The 13,288-nt window shown below is 59.1% G+C and overlaps 1 protein-coding gene across 2 annotated transcripts in view; it reads left to right on the top strand.

The window, feature by feature from the left end:
* Clip2 (CAP-Gly domain containing linker protein 2) overlaps positions 1 to 12,399 on the top strand; it is a 42,243-nt gene extending 29,844 nt beyond the window's left edge. Inside the window, exons 9-17 of one of the 2 annotated variants that reach the window (XM_013070488.3) lie at positions 1,278 to 1,382; positions 3,564 to 4,457; positions 6,389 to 6,446; positions 8,640 to 8,723; positions 9,192 to 9,348; positions 10,232 to 10,391; positions 10,725 to 10,907; positions 11,066 to 11,128; positions 11,505 to 12,399. In XM_013070488.3, coding sequence (XP_012925942.2) covers positions 1,278 to 1,382; positions 3,564 to 4,457; positions 6,389 to 6,446; positions 8,640 to 8,723; positions 9,192 to 9,348; positions 10,232 to 10,391; positions 10,725 to 10,907; positions 11,066 to 11,128; positions 11,505 to 11,516 — 1,716 coding nt within the window. In that variant the 3' untranslated portion in view covers positions 11,517 to 12,399. The remainder of the gene's footprint in view (positions 1 to 1,277; positions 1,383 to 3,563; positions 4,458 to 6,388; positions 6,447 to 8,639; positions 8,724 to 9,191; positions 9,349 to 10,231; positions 10,392 to 10,724; positions 10,908 to 11,065; positions 11,129 to 11,504) is intronic. The other variant, XM_013070489.3, reaches the window with a different exon arrangement.
* Positions 12,400 to 13,288: the final 889 nt, after the last annotated feature.

Below are 13,288 nucleotides of genomic sequence, written 5' to 3'. Positions count from 1 at the left end.
GGAAGTGGAAGTGTCTGTTCTGGGCCTCACTTCCCGGAACCCGTGGGCCTTTCCAAGCCCTTGGTTTCCCTGTTGGAGCAATTGTTCTTCTGGGTGGTGCTGGCCTTCCCTTGTCCTCTCGTGCAGAGTCTTAGGGGAAAAAACCCCAAGGAAAAAGATCGTAGACCCACGGACACGGATGTCACTTCCATGTATGAATCACAGTGTGTACATCTGTCCCTGTTCATTGGTGTCCTGAGGAGTTCGTTCTGTGATCCCTCGGGTTCCCGAATCCAGGAAAGCACAGACCCTGTCACCCTCTGTTCTTCAGGGATAATGACAAGGACAAATGTCCTGCTCTGCTCAGCAGAGATACAACTTTCTTTTAACTTTCAATCTGCTGTTGGTGGAACCCAGGGGTGTGGGTCCCAGGACTGTGGGGTTTTGTGCCTCAGTTTACCACACCCGCAAGGGAAAAGGGTTTGCTTTACTCTGTCCCACCTCTGCCCAAGATGAGCCTGTTTTCCAAGCTGGGGGTGCCGGGCAGGGTCCTCGCCCGCCAGAGCTCGTCCTGGGCGGGGGAGATGCCAGCGACGACACCCTGAGAATGGGGGGCTTTGTTAGCGGATGAAGCAGGCGTTGTGACGCCGGGACAGAAGCGCCCTTGTGCTCGCTGGAGACCGGGCGGCCTCTACAGTGCCCGGGTGGGTGGGCATCGATCCGGCAGGCTCTGACCAGGGTGGCGGGAGGCTCAAGGCCTGGGTTTCTTTTTCAAAACCCTTCATTCTCTGAGTTCTTCCTGTCCTGCGCACGCCTGGGGGGCCGAGAACTGGGGAATCGTTTATCCATCCATGCCCCTTAGGCCCGGCCCTGGGTCAAAAATGAGCTCGGAGGACCGGGGCTTTAGCTCAGTGGTGCCACCGCCTGCCTCGCAAGCGCAAGGTCCTGAATTCGATCCTCGGTACCGAAATAAAAAAATAAAATAAAATGAGCTCAGCCCACAGGCTCCCCGAGGGGGTGCAGAGAGGCTGGCCCTGGGGGTGTCGGGAAATCGGGGTGCCCGTTGCCGCCCCAGTTGGGGTGCTGTTAAGGTGGGGTCCTCAAAGCCCCCTCTGCTTTCCACGCACCCCAACCCAGGCTCCTCTCTTTCCGGAGCGACTCTGGCTCGTCGACCTGCTCTTCGTCCCGTGCACTGAAGATGACGCCTCCTCTTTCTCTCTCCCTCTCCCTCTTTCCGTCTCCGGCTTCCTCCTCCCGTACCCTCCCCACGCCCCTCCCGCCCGGCCCGGGCGGAGCAGACCCAGACGCAGCTGGAGCATGCGCGCATTGGGGAGCTGGAGCAGAGCCTGCTACTGGAGAAGGCGCAGGCGGAGCGGCTGCTCCGAGAATTGGCGGACAACAGGGTAACGCGCCCGCCGCCCGCGCGGCCCTCCCGCCCCTCGGCCAGTGTCACGAATGCTTCCGTCTTTGGCTGCTGTCATCGTTGCTTTTTTCTCTTGCGCCCCAACTAGGAGGGAAGTGGAGGTTTGGAAACGGACTCAGGGTCCATCGCCACGTGGTGCTTCTGGGGCTCGGCGCTCTGGGCTCGGCCCCAGTGCCTGGTCCCACTGCTGAGCTGGCAGAGGGGCTGTACCCTGCCTCCCTCTCATGCCTTCCGTGCCGTGGGTAGGCACAGGGGCCACCAGTCCCCGCCTCCTGAGTCCCCAGCTGGAGGAGGGTTAGGGCCTTTCATGGAGCCAGGAAGGGCCGGCCTGAGGACCTGGGCTCAGGAAGTAGTGAGGACAGCCAGGTGTGGTGGTGCACGCTTGTCGTCCCAGCACTCTGGGAGGCTGAGGCAGGAGGATGGCAGGTTTAGCCTAGCTTGGGCAACTTAGTGACTTGGTGAGATCCTGTCTCAAAATAAAAAGGACTGGGGATGCAGTTCAGTGTGAAGGCCCTGGGGTCAATCCCAGTACAAGGTGAGGCTTTTGGGAAGTTTTACGGGTGTCCTGAGTGGATGGGGCTGTCCAGCCCCATGGTTGGGGATCCCAGGAAAGCTCCGCCCGGAGGTGAGGTCCCCGAGTCCCCGGCGGAGACCGGGTCCACAATAGAACCTGCGGCCCTCGGTGTCCACTGCGCATGTGCCAGCCCAGGCCGCACCCCACGCAGGCGGCGCCGGGACAACTCCCAGTGAGGGACAGCCGGGCTGGCCCAGGGACAGGGAGGACACCGATAGACAGCAGGAGGCCCGGCGAGCAGCAGGGGTTTCAGCCTGGTGGCCACAGCGCATGAGTGGGCGTGTGGATGCCAGTGGGTGTTGAGATGTGCGGGTCCGTGTGTACTCACTGGCTGTGCCTAGGACCTGCGTGTGCTCATGCAGTGTACGCTCCTGTGCACCAGGGCTGCCATAGTGGCCGCATCGGAGCCCTCCCGACGGAGGTGCTTTGATCTAAACCCATCTAGATCACAAAAGAAGGTGATCCTGAGTTCGAGCCCAGCCTGGGCAGTTTATTGACAGCTTCCCTCAGAAAGTGCAAAGGCCCCGGGTTTAATCCCAGTACTGGAAAGAGAAAAGTTTATGATGCCAAAGAATAATCACAAAATCTTTCACGTTTGTAAGAGATTTTTTTTTTTGTAAGATTTGAAACGTTAAAATATACTGTTCCCAGATCTCGGACCATGGATGGGATCAGGGTGGGTTTAGAGACAGTGGTGCCTCCCGCTGAAGCCCTACCCTCTGGCCTCCTCCTTGACCTGGGCCCTCTGGGACAGCCCATTCCGGCCCGTGCCTCACTAGAGAGATCATGAGAAATTCACTCCGGCCTTTGTGCTTAAAAATAATACTAAGGGGGGCTGGGTATTCAGCTCAGTGGTTCCGCCGCCTGCCTCGAAAGCGCAAGGTCCCAAGTTCAATCCCCAGTACCAAAAAATATATATAAATAACACTAAGGATCGGGAGAGAGCTGAGCGGTAGAGCCTTTCCTAGCATGCATAGGTTCAATCCCTAGCACTGCCAAAAGTTTAAATAAAAATTAACTAGGGAGGTGTATGGGTGCACGCCTGTAATCCCACCTCTCAGGAGGCTGAGGCAGGAGGATCACAAGTTCTAGCCCAGCCTAGGCACCTTATTGAGACTGTCTCGAACTTTAAAGTTTTTTAAAAAGGGCAAGGTATTCGTATAATCCCAGCACTCGGGAGGCTGAGGCAGGAGGATCACTTTGAGTCCTAGTGGGCTACCTAGTGAGTTCAAGGGCAGCCTGAACTACGAAGTGAGACCCTGTCTCAAAAAACAAACGAAAGGGCTGGGAAGTAGCTCAGTGGTAGAGCACATGGCCAGTATGTGCAAGGCTCTGGGTTCCATGCCCAACACTGCAAAAATATTGACAATAACATCAGCTTCCAGAAAGCCATAACCTCAAGTAGGGAGGTTCTCTTACCCACCAATTTGTCCCAAGCCACCTAGGGTGGAGGGGACCTGTGGCTCCAGTCCCATTGGGGTCCACAAGGGCAGGGAGCACAGCTGTACCGGATGGGAGTGGGTGCTCTCTCCTCCTCCCACCCTCCGCCCTCAGGGCCGCTGACTCCGTGTCCCTCTCTCCCTGCAGCTGACCACGGTGGCCGAGAAGTCACGCGTGTTGCAGCTGGAGGAGGAGCTGAGCCTGCGGCGCGGCGAGATCGAGCAGCTGCAGCAGTGCCTGCTGCACGCGGGGCCCCCGTCCCCCGACGACCCCGAGGCCGCCGAGGCACTTCGGCTGCGCGAGCAGCTGCTGTCGGCCTCCCAGGAGCAGCGGCGGGAAAGCGGGGCGCTGCGGGACAAGTACGAGGCGGCGCTGAAGGCCTACCAGGCCGAGGTGGACAAGCTGCGTGCCGCCAACGACAAGTACGCGCAGGAGGTGGCCGACCTCAAGGCCAAGGTGCAGCAGGCCACCAGCGAGAACATGGGGCTCATGGACAACTGGAAGTCCAAGCTCGACTCGCTGGCCTCCGACCACCAGAAGTCCCTGGAGGACTTGAAGGCCACGCTGAACTCGGGCCCCGGCGCCCAGCAGAAGGAGATAGGGGAGCTCAAGGCCGTGCTGGAGGGCATCAAGATGGAGCACCAGCTGGAGCTGGGCAACCTGCAGGCCAAGCACGACCTGGAGATGGCCGTGCACGCCAAGGAGAAGGAGGGCCTGCGGGAGAAGCTGCAGGAGGCGCAGGAGGAACTGGCCGGGCTGCGGCAGCACTGGCGCGCCCAGCTGGAGGCGCAGGCCGCCCAGCACCGGCTGGAGCTGCAGGAGGCCCGCGACGGGCGCCGCAACGCCGAGCTGCGCGCGCAGGAGCTGGAGGGGCTGGACGTGGAGTACCGCGGGCAGGCGCAGGCCATCGAGTTCCTCAAGGGGCAGATTGCGCTGGCCGAGCGGAAGATGCTGGACTACGAACGGCTGCGGGAGAAGCTCCTGGTTGCCGAGAACAGACTCCAGGCTGCCGAAGCCCAGTGCTCCGCCCAGCACGGCCACGTAGGCGCGGAGGGCGGGAGGGCGGGGCCTACGCTGGGCTCTGCTAGCTGGCCCCGGAGCATCCTGGGGATCCGAGCACCTGGCTCAGAAGAGGAGCCCCCATTCCCTCTGTCAGCGGGGCGGCAGGCTGGGCGTGGTGGCTCACGCCTGTCATCCCAACACTCGGGGAGGGTGAGGCAGGAGGATCGCAAGTTCAAGCCCAGTTTGGGCAATTTAGCAGCTTAGAAAGACTGTCTCAAGATAAAAATAAAAGGGCTGAGGATGTAGCTCAGTGGGAAGGCCCTGGGTTCATTCCCCAGTACTGGAAAAGGGGTGGGGGGTATCAAGCCCTGTTGATGTTGGAGAGGGCCGAGGTGGTCTTAGCTGACCCCGCCTGAGCGGGCTGGAGAGATGGGCAGCCCTGGCCTCAGGCTTCCCGTAGCCCCCAAAGCCCTGGGTCACCCCGCATGACCTTTGGGCAGGATCCTCGGTCTTCCCAAGGCCTCTGCACCGGCACCGAGCTGGGGAGCAGGCTGGTCTTGCCCTGGCAGTGCTGCTGGGGCTTCATGACCCACCGTGTCCCCACAGTGGGGTCTTGAAGGGGCCCGATCTGTGCCAGCCCCCGTTTCGCACTAACTGCGGGAGGTCGCTGTTGCCTCCCACTCCTGGGCAGTGCCCAGCGGTGGCAGAGCTGCCCAACCCATGCCTGGGGGCCTGGGATGACAGAGGCAGCGGAAAGAGGGGCTGGCTGCAGTGTGGACAGGGCTCTGACACCAGTGTCCCCTGCTCCCTGGATATCCTGAGCTTCCTGAGCCCGGGGTTTAGCATCTGGGTCGAGTTTCGGCAGCGCTGAGGCTGAGCATCTTGTTTGTGTGTGTGGTACTGGGGACTGAACACACTCCTGGCCCGCTAAATTTACTTTTTTATTATGAGACAGGGTCTTGTTAGGTTGCCCAGGCTGGGCTGGAACTTGCAATCCTCCTGCCTCAGCCTCCCAGATTCCTGGAATGGCAGGCACGCGAGTGTGTACCATGCCTTGAGTCCCCTGCAGCCTTCTTCCTCCAAGGGAGGTGCCGGTTCTGTCCCACCTTGGTCCTGGTGGAGGAAGAGGAAGAGGCCCCTGAAGCTGCTTGGGGCAGCTCGATTCCCTCGGCTGGGAGGCCTGAGCACGCTCAGTCGGGTGCTCCTGGCAAGGAGTGTGGCCACCCCACCAAGGCCTGGGGCTTGATTCCCACACACGCTGGGGTCCCCTCTGGACCCACGCATCCCCCAGATTCACAAGTTTAGGTTCAGGGACAACTGGATTTTTAAAAATCTCATTGTAATATGAGAATTTAAATTTTTTTTCTTTTTTTATGTGTTTCATCTTCACTGCACTGTGTACAATAAGATTAAGGGGTGGGGGCTGGGGATTTAGCTCAGTGGTTCCACTGCCTGCCTCAAAAGCTAAGGACCCGAGTTCTATCCCCGATACCAAAAAAAAAAAAAAAAGATTAAGGGGTGGGCCGGGGATTTAGCTCAGTGGTGCCGCTGCCTGCCTCAAAAGTGCAAGGTCCTCAGTTCGATCCCCTGGTACCCCCCCAAAAAAAAGATTTAGGGGCCTTGTTAAAATATTGAGACTGGGGTCGGGGATTTAGCTCAGTGGTTCTGGTGCCTGCCTCGCAAGCACAAGGTCCCGAGTTCAATCCCCAGTACCAAAAAAAAAAAAAATATTGAGACTATAATGGGGCTTGGAATGTATGAACAGAGGTATGAGGGGCAGGATGGTGGAGGTGATTACTTGCTGAACTTGGTGGCACCCTAACGCACGAGGATGGCTCCTCTGGCCGGGCCGTCAGGCCAAGGACCCTGGGTCCCTGTCACTTCAGTCCCCACGGCCCCCATGGTGGGGGAGGTGTGTGGCTTGCAGCCGGGCAGAGGGGACTGGGCCTCTCACAGGGCTGTCCTTTCAGGTGATTGACTCGGATGACCTCTCGGAGGAGAAGATCAGGATGGAGGAGATGGTGGAGGGTGAGTGGCGGGGTCTGGGTAAGTTGAGGCTGAGGTGGAACCCAGGCCGGAGCTGAGTTTGGGGAGAAGACAGGTTGTGTGCCGAGGCCGGGGACCCGAGGAGGCGGGGGCTGTGGCTTCTCAGGGCCACCCCTGGGCTGGGGATGTTGGGGGCCTTTACGAGGACGGGGTCAGGGGCCACGGGCAGACGCGGTGGGGCAAGCAGAGCGGACACTGCAGGAGCACCTGCCTGTTCCTCTCCAGGTGGGACCCTGGGCAGCACCCAGCCATGGCCGGGGAGTAAGCGAGGGAACAGGAATAAAGCAAGATAAAGGGGGTGGCGCGCCTATTGTCCCAGCACTCGGAGTCTGAGGCAGGAGCGTCACAAGTTCCAGCCCAGCCTGGGCAACTTAGCAAGACCCTGTCTCACAATAAAAAATAATTTAAACAAGAGCTGGGGATGTAGCTCAGTGTGGCAGCCTTGGGTTCAATTCCCAGTACCTCAAAAAGGAGAAAAAGCAGGATACAGTGGCCAATGACCACAAACAGTCACAAGCAGGGCTTATTGAGTGCTGAGCACATGACAAGCACTTAGTCCTTGGTAGGTTTTAACTTTTATTTTATTTAATTGTTTTTTCTGGTACTGGAGATTGAACTCATGACCTTGCACTTTTGAGGCAGGCACAGTGCCACTGAGCTAAGTCCCCAGCCCCTTTTAACCTTTATTTTAAAAACTAGAAGCCCCTGAGTGATGGTGCACACCTATAATCCCAACTCTCAGGAGGCTGAGACAGGAGGATTGCTGTTAGTTCAAGGCCAGCCTGGGCTACACAGTGAGTTCAGGACCAGCCTAAACTACATAGTGAGACCCCATCTCAAAAAATAAGGGCCGGGGATTTAGCTCAGTGGCACCACACCTGTCTCGAAAGTGCAAGGTCCTGAGTTTGATCCCCATACCAAAAAAGAAAAGTCCAAATGGCTCAAAGAGCATACAGTAAAGTCTCCTTGTTTCCATAGTTCCTTTCTTTTCTCTTTTTTGAGACAGGGTTTCTGCTGTGTGGTTGAAGCTGGCCTTGAACTCACAGTGATCCTCCTGCCACAGCCCCCAAAGTACTGGAATTACAGGCATGCAGCACTACACCCAGCTTTCTCCCACCTTCCTTTTCAGGAGGTGTAACGCAACAGGGCTGAGTCCCCTCACATACAGGCAGCTAGGTAACACAGGTGGCTCCAAGTCACTCATTCTGAGCCCTTTATTTTTTGCCATTTAACACCAAATTTTGGAGCCAGGGCTGTAGCCCCCTGGCAAGCTCTTGCCCGGCATGCACAAGGCCCTGGGTTCCACACCCAGCACCCCAAAACAAAGCAAAACCCCCTCATAATCTGGAGACTGGTCGCCATCAGTTACTGTTCGTACTGTGCACCATATGAACAGTGCATTCACCCCATTGCCTCCCGTGATCAATGTTTTTTAGTCTCTGTTACCAACATGGGTGCAGTCAATTACCCTGCCTCTGTGTGGCCTGCCTGATTTTGATACCTCTGAGCTGAGGTCGACTGTGTCCCCCCAAGCCCAGCAGGAGCTGTCGAAGGACTCAGAGAGGTGGCCGTTAGAGAGGGCAGTGTGTCTGCCATGCCCCAGTTCCTCTCGCTGTGAACAAACCGAGCTCCTAGGTCCATTTATGCTCATACCCTTTGCCTACTGTTTCTTACTGGGTCATTGGTCTGTTTTTGATTTTTAGAAGCTCTTTATATATGTATAGTCCCAAAGCAGCCCCCCTTAGGTGCTTTGTCTTTTGACTGTTCTTGTGACGGTGTTTGCCATGAATTATTTTTTACTTTTGTTTTCGTTTGAGACAGGGTCTCACAACGTAGCCCAGGCTGGCCTCAAACTCTTGTCAATCCTTGTGGCCAGGTTCCCCAGGCTGGGCTCAGACTCAAAATTCCCCTGTCTCAGGCTCCCAGAGTGCTGGGATTACAGGTGTGCACCCCCACCCCCAGTGGGCACCATCATCAGTATCCCCATTTTGTCACTTGAGGACACTGGGGTGAGGAGAATCAGGTTCCCCAAGACCACGCAGGCTGCGTCCCGGCTCTCAGGGTGGCCGCTTGGAGCTGGTGGAGGAAGGACCTAGCGTGCATCCCTCCAGGGCTCCTGCAGCAGGGTCCTCCTCGCCACCAGGATGAGCCCTGATGGCCTCTCCTCTCCCCCAGGCTTGCAGGAAAAGCTGAACAAGAGGGACAAAGAGGTGACAGCCTTGACGTCCCAGGCCGAGGCGCTCAGGGCCCAAGTAAGTGGTAAGTCTCCCACAGGGCCACATGGTGGGATCCAGTCCCCAGAACCACTGCCGAGAACCAGGCTTCTGACAGAGCCCCGGGACCTGAGCTCCCAGCCCGGGCTCTGTGTTCAGAAGCCTGGTTCTTCCAGGCCACTGTGTTTTGGACAAGGTCTCCATAAGTCCCTAAGTTGCTTGGGGTGGGCCACACTTGCAATCCCAGCACTGGGGAGGCTGAGGCAGGAGGATCGTAGATTCAAGGTTGGACTGGACTATGTAGCAAGACCTTGTCTTAGAAAAAGGGGGGGGCAGGGATTTAGCTCAGTGGTTTTGCTGCCTGCTGTGCAAGCGCAAGGACCCGAGTTCAATCCCCAGTACCAAAAAAAAGAGAGAGGCAGGGAGGGAGGGACACGGCCTAACCCTAACCCTAACTCAGCCTGGGCGGGGTGGGGGAGTGGCCCTCTCAACAATGCGCTCTCCATCGGGCCAGTGCTAGAGAGCAAGTGCAAGTCTGGGGAGAAGAAGGCAGATGCCCTGCTGAGGGAGAAGCGGCGCCTGGAGGCTGAGCTGGAGGCCATGTCCCGAAAGACACATGACGCCTCTGGCCAGCTGCTGCTCATCAGCCAGGAACTGCTGCGCAAGGAGCGGTGAGCTAGTCTGGCCCCTGACCCGGGCGGCTGGGCACCCCTCCTACAGAGGCCTGAACCCCAACCCGACCCCACCCCCAGCTCTTTCCTAATTTTTATTTTGAGACAGGGTTTCACTAAGTGGATAAGTTGTCCCCAGGCTGGGCTGGAACTTGCGATCCTCCTGCCTCAGCCTCCTGAGAAGCTGAGGTGACAGGTGTGGGCCCAGCACCCAGCCTAGAGTCCTTCAGAACCTGGTTCTCTGGACAGGGTTTATAGGGAAGATGGACACTTTCGCATCCTCGTGGTCTCAGGGAGCCCTTTCAGCTTTATATAAGAATTATCATTCCCTGGGCCGGGGATTTAGCTCAGTGGTTTCACCGCCTGCTGCGCAAGTGCAAGGACCCAAGTTCGATCCCTGGTACCAAAAAAAAAAAAAGAATTATCATTCCCTGAAGGAGCTTTTGTCTGGTCTGCACGGATCAGATTGTGTTAGAAACGTATGCCGAGAGCAGGGCGTGGCAGTGCTCGTCTGTAAGCCCAGAACTGGGAGGCTGAGGCGGGAGGATCACAAGTTGGAGCCCAACCTGGGTAACTTAGCAAATAGGTGAGACCCTGTCTCAAAATGTAAAATAAAAAGGGTGGGGAATGTAGCTGGGCATGAAGGCCCTGGGTTCGATCCCCAGTATGGCAAAACAAAAACAAAAAAAGGTTTGAGAAACAGGCAAGAGCCCTGAGAGCCCTTGATGGTTGTGCCCGGTCCTGTCAGATCCTTTCCTGCTTCCTCCCCTCCCCTCCCCCTCCCCCTCCCCATCGTCCTCCTCCTCCTTCCCAGGCTCTCATGCCTGGTCGGCGTCCCCACAGCGTGGTCCTGGGGTCTCACGCCCTGTGCCCTGACCCCCAGGAGCCTGAACGAGCTGCGGGTGCTGCTGCTGGAGGCCAACCGCCACTCACCGGGGCCGGAGCGCGACCTGAGCCGCGAGGTGCACAAGGCCGAGTGGCGGCTCAAGGAGCAGAAGCTCAAGGACGACATCCGGAGCCTGCGTGAGAAGCTGACTGGGCTGGTGCGTGGAGGCCCCACAACAGCCGAGTCACAGTGGGGACAGAAATGCCCTGGCGTCACGGGGGGCGGGGGGCTGTGCGGTGCACAGGGGAGCTGTCCTGTGGCGTGACCTGCTCGGAGCCAGCCGGGCTGGCAGGTGGTGAGCTCCCCGTGCAGGGAGGTAAGCAACGGGAAACCAGGGTTCCTCCTCTGGAGCTCCCAGCGTCTCTGGGGAAGGCGCTGCGTGTGGATTCGTGGACTTGGCAAGTGGGGCTGGATCCCTGCACCTGGGAGAGGCAGGTGGGAGAGGGAGGCGCACACAGGACGCACAGGGACACATGACCCCGCCCCCCAGGACAAGGACAAGGACAAGGCCCTGGAGCAGCGGCGCTACTCGCTCATCGACCCGGCGGCGGCCCCCGAGCTGCTGCGGCTGCAGCGCCAGCTAGCGGGCACGGAAGACGCGCTGCGGGCCGCGCTGGAGCAGACGCAGCGCGTGGAGGCGCTGGTGGAGGCGCTGCGGGGCGCCGGGGCGCAGGTGAGCAGCGGGCCGCCGAGGGGGAGGCACCCTGTCCCCAGCGCCGTCCCAGGTCCGGGCGGGTGCTGCGATCCCCGGGTACCGCGCCCATCTAGTAGTTGCCTGCGGGACTGCGGCCTCGCGGACCTGCCTCAGCCTCCTTCCACTGCTCCCTGCAGACCATGGGCAGCTCCTCCTCTGCCAACGGGATCCACCAGCAGGACAAGGCCCACAAGCAAGAGGTGAGGGCGCCGGGCCCCCAGGAGAACCCCGAGACGTCGCTAGAATGCACCAGGGCAGGGACGTGCTGTGTGAGGAGCAGAGGAGGGTGCCAGTGCCCTCCTCGCCCTTCCAACCTCGTTTCACTTGCACATTGTAAAGCAATACCTGCCTGGGGAAGCGTCTAGAAACAATCCAAAATTGTATACAAAGAAAGTACCACCAGTAGCCCTTCCACTCAGAGGTGACCAAGACCAGTGGGGCTCCCGACAGACCCGGCTTTCCCTGCCCCCGGGCCTTTGCATGTGCTGCCCCTCCTCCAGCCTGCGCCCTGTTCCCCTGCCCACCACCCCTCTGCCCACCTGTCCCTCAAGGCTGATGTGACCCTTGCTCTCCCAGGACAAGCACTGACCCCAGGGCCTCGGTGGAGCTGCCATTCACACCAGAGCCCAGCCAGGCTGCACAGCGGCGCCCTCTTCAGGCAGGGGCCGGGACTGTCACTTGGGAGGCTTGGCTACAGTCATGAACTGACCGCCGCGGACAATCCCTGCAGGACGTGGGGCTTCCCCAGCACAGCCTTCCTCAGGGAGGGGTGCAGCGGCCTGGCCAGGGACCGCACCCTGCTCCCGGCGGCTTCTGCAATTTGGGGTGGCCGAGAGACCTGGCCAGGCCCCGCGCCCCGGAGCCAGCAGTGCTGTAGTCCCCGGGTGCCCCGGACCCCTCCCCTCCTCCCTTTCCCAGGTCCCCCGCAGGCCCTGGGGGCCAGAGCAGGGCCCAGGGTCCCCTGCAGGCCACAGGGGCCCCCAGGCTGCGGTCCCCGTGCTGCGGGCCCTCCATACAGCGGTACGAGCTCCCCGCGGCCCAGCGACGCCCCGGTTTTAGTGAGGGACCAGGTCCCGCGCCCCCTTCCACCGCCATTGCCAGCCTGAGGGCGACAGGCAGGGCTGGAGCCCCGGATAGGCGCAGCGGTCGGGGCTGCAGGTGGCTCAGGACCCCGTGTCTTCCCCTCCCGCCCCTGCGCAGCTCTCGCATTCGGATCCGTTAACCGCAGCTAGAAGTCGCTTTAGTGGCCTAACCTCATCGGTGCCGCCCCGAGAGGCTGACAGCTCGCAGCCAGGGCCCCACGGCGGGGACCAGTCGCAGGCGGCAGGGGCCCAGGAGGCCGCTTCCCCCAGCAGCAGTGCCTGCCGCCCGCGTGGCCGGCCGCGCCCCTCCCCCACCCCTCCCCCAGTGGAATTGTGGAAGTGTGGGAGACCTTGCGCGGGACAATAAAGCTTGTGACTGAGGTGCAGAACTTCTCTGGTGCTGTGGCTTCCAAAGAGCTGCTGTCCCACCTCTCCAGCACTCTGGTGCCAGGGGTTCATCAGATGTCTGCACTAAGTATCAGTGTGGGCTCATAATGTAAATAATGTAAACGGTTCCCGTTTACCTCGCCGGCGCCCCCTAGCGGCCCGATCGTGCCTTCTCGTGGGCGCCATTCGTTCCTCCGCTGTGTATTTTCCTCTCCGGGATCCCCTATTGCGCTCGTTCACCTAACATCTTCCCAGATACAGTTGACCTTGATACAGTTGGTGGCCACTGGGGGGCGGTGTGGGGGGCCCACGCCGTGTCTCGGGTTCCTGGGGAGGCTGCGCGGGAGTGGGAAGGACACGCGGGACGCAGAGCACCGACCCAGGGCGGGCCTGTGGTCAGGGTCCTGTTGCTGGTGATCAGGACTCGGTTAAATAGCATAGGCCCGGCCTGGAGGCACAGGCCTGCAATCCCAGCACTCCGGGAGGCTGAGGCAGGAAGATCGCAAGTTCAAACCCAGCCTGGGCGACTTAGTGACTTAGTGAGAACCCTGTCTCAAAATAAAATTTAAAATTAAACAAAATTAAATTTACAATTAAAAATTAAATTAAAAATTACAAAGGACTAAAGATGCTCAGTCCTAGGTTCAATCCCTAATACCACTTCCCCCCAAAATCCTCCACTCCAAGATTTCCGCTTTCTCCTTCCATATTTTGGAAGAGGTACCTTTTTTGTTTCTATGTTTTTGGTTTTTTGAGACAGGGTCTTGCTATGTAGCCCAGGCTGGCCTTGAACTCTCAGCAATCTTCCTACCTTAGCTCCCCAAGTGCTGGGATTACAGGTGTGTACAACACCTGGCTAGGAAGAGGTACTTTTAAATGATGCAAATACCC

This window comes from Heterocephalus glaber, unplaced genomic scaffold, assembly GCF_053883595.1.
Source record: "Heterocephalus glaber isolate CG9 unplaced genomic scaffold, H.glaber_assembly_v1.0 deba00001610, whole genome shotgun sequence".
NCBI lineage: Eukaryota > Metazoa > Chordata > Mammalia > Rodentia > Bathyergidae > Heterocephalus > Heterocephalus glaber.
This window is presented reverse-complemented; position numbering and strand designations above follow the sequence as displayed.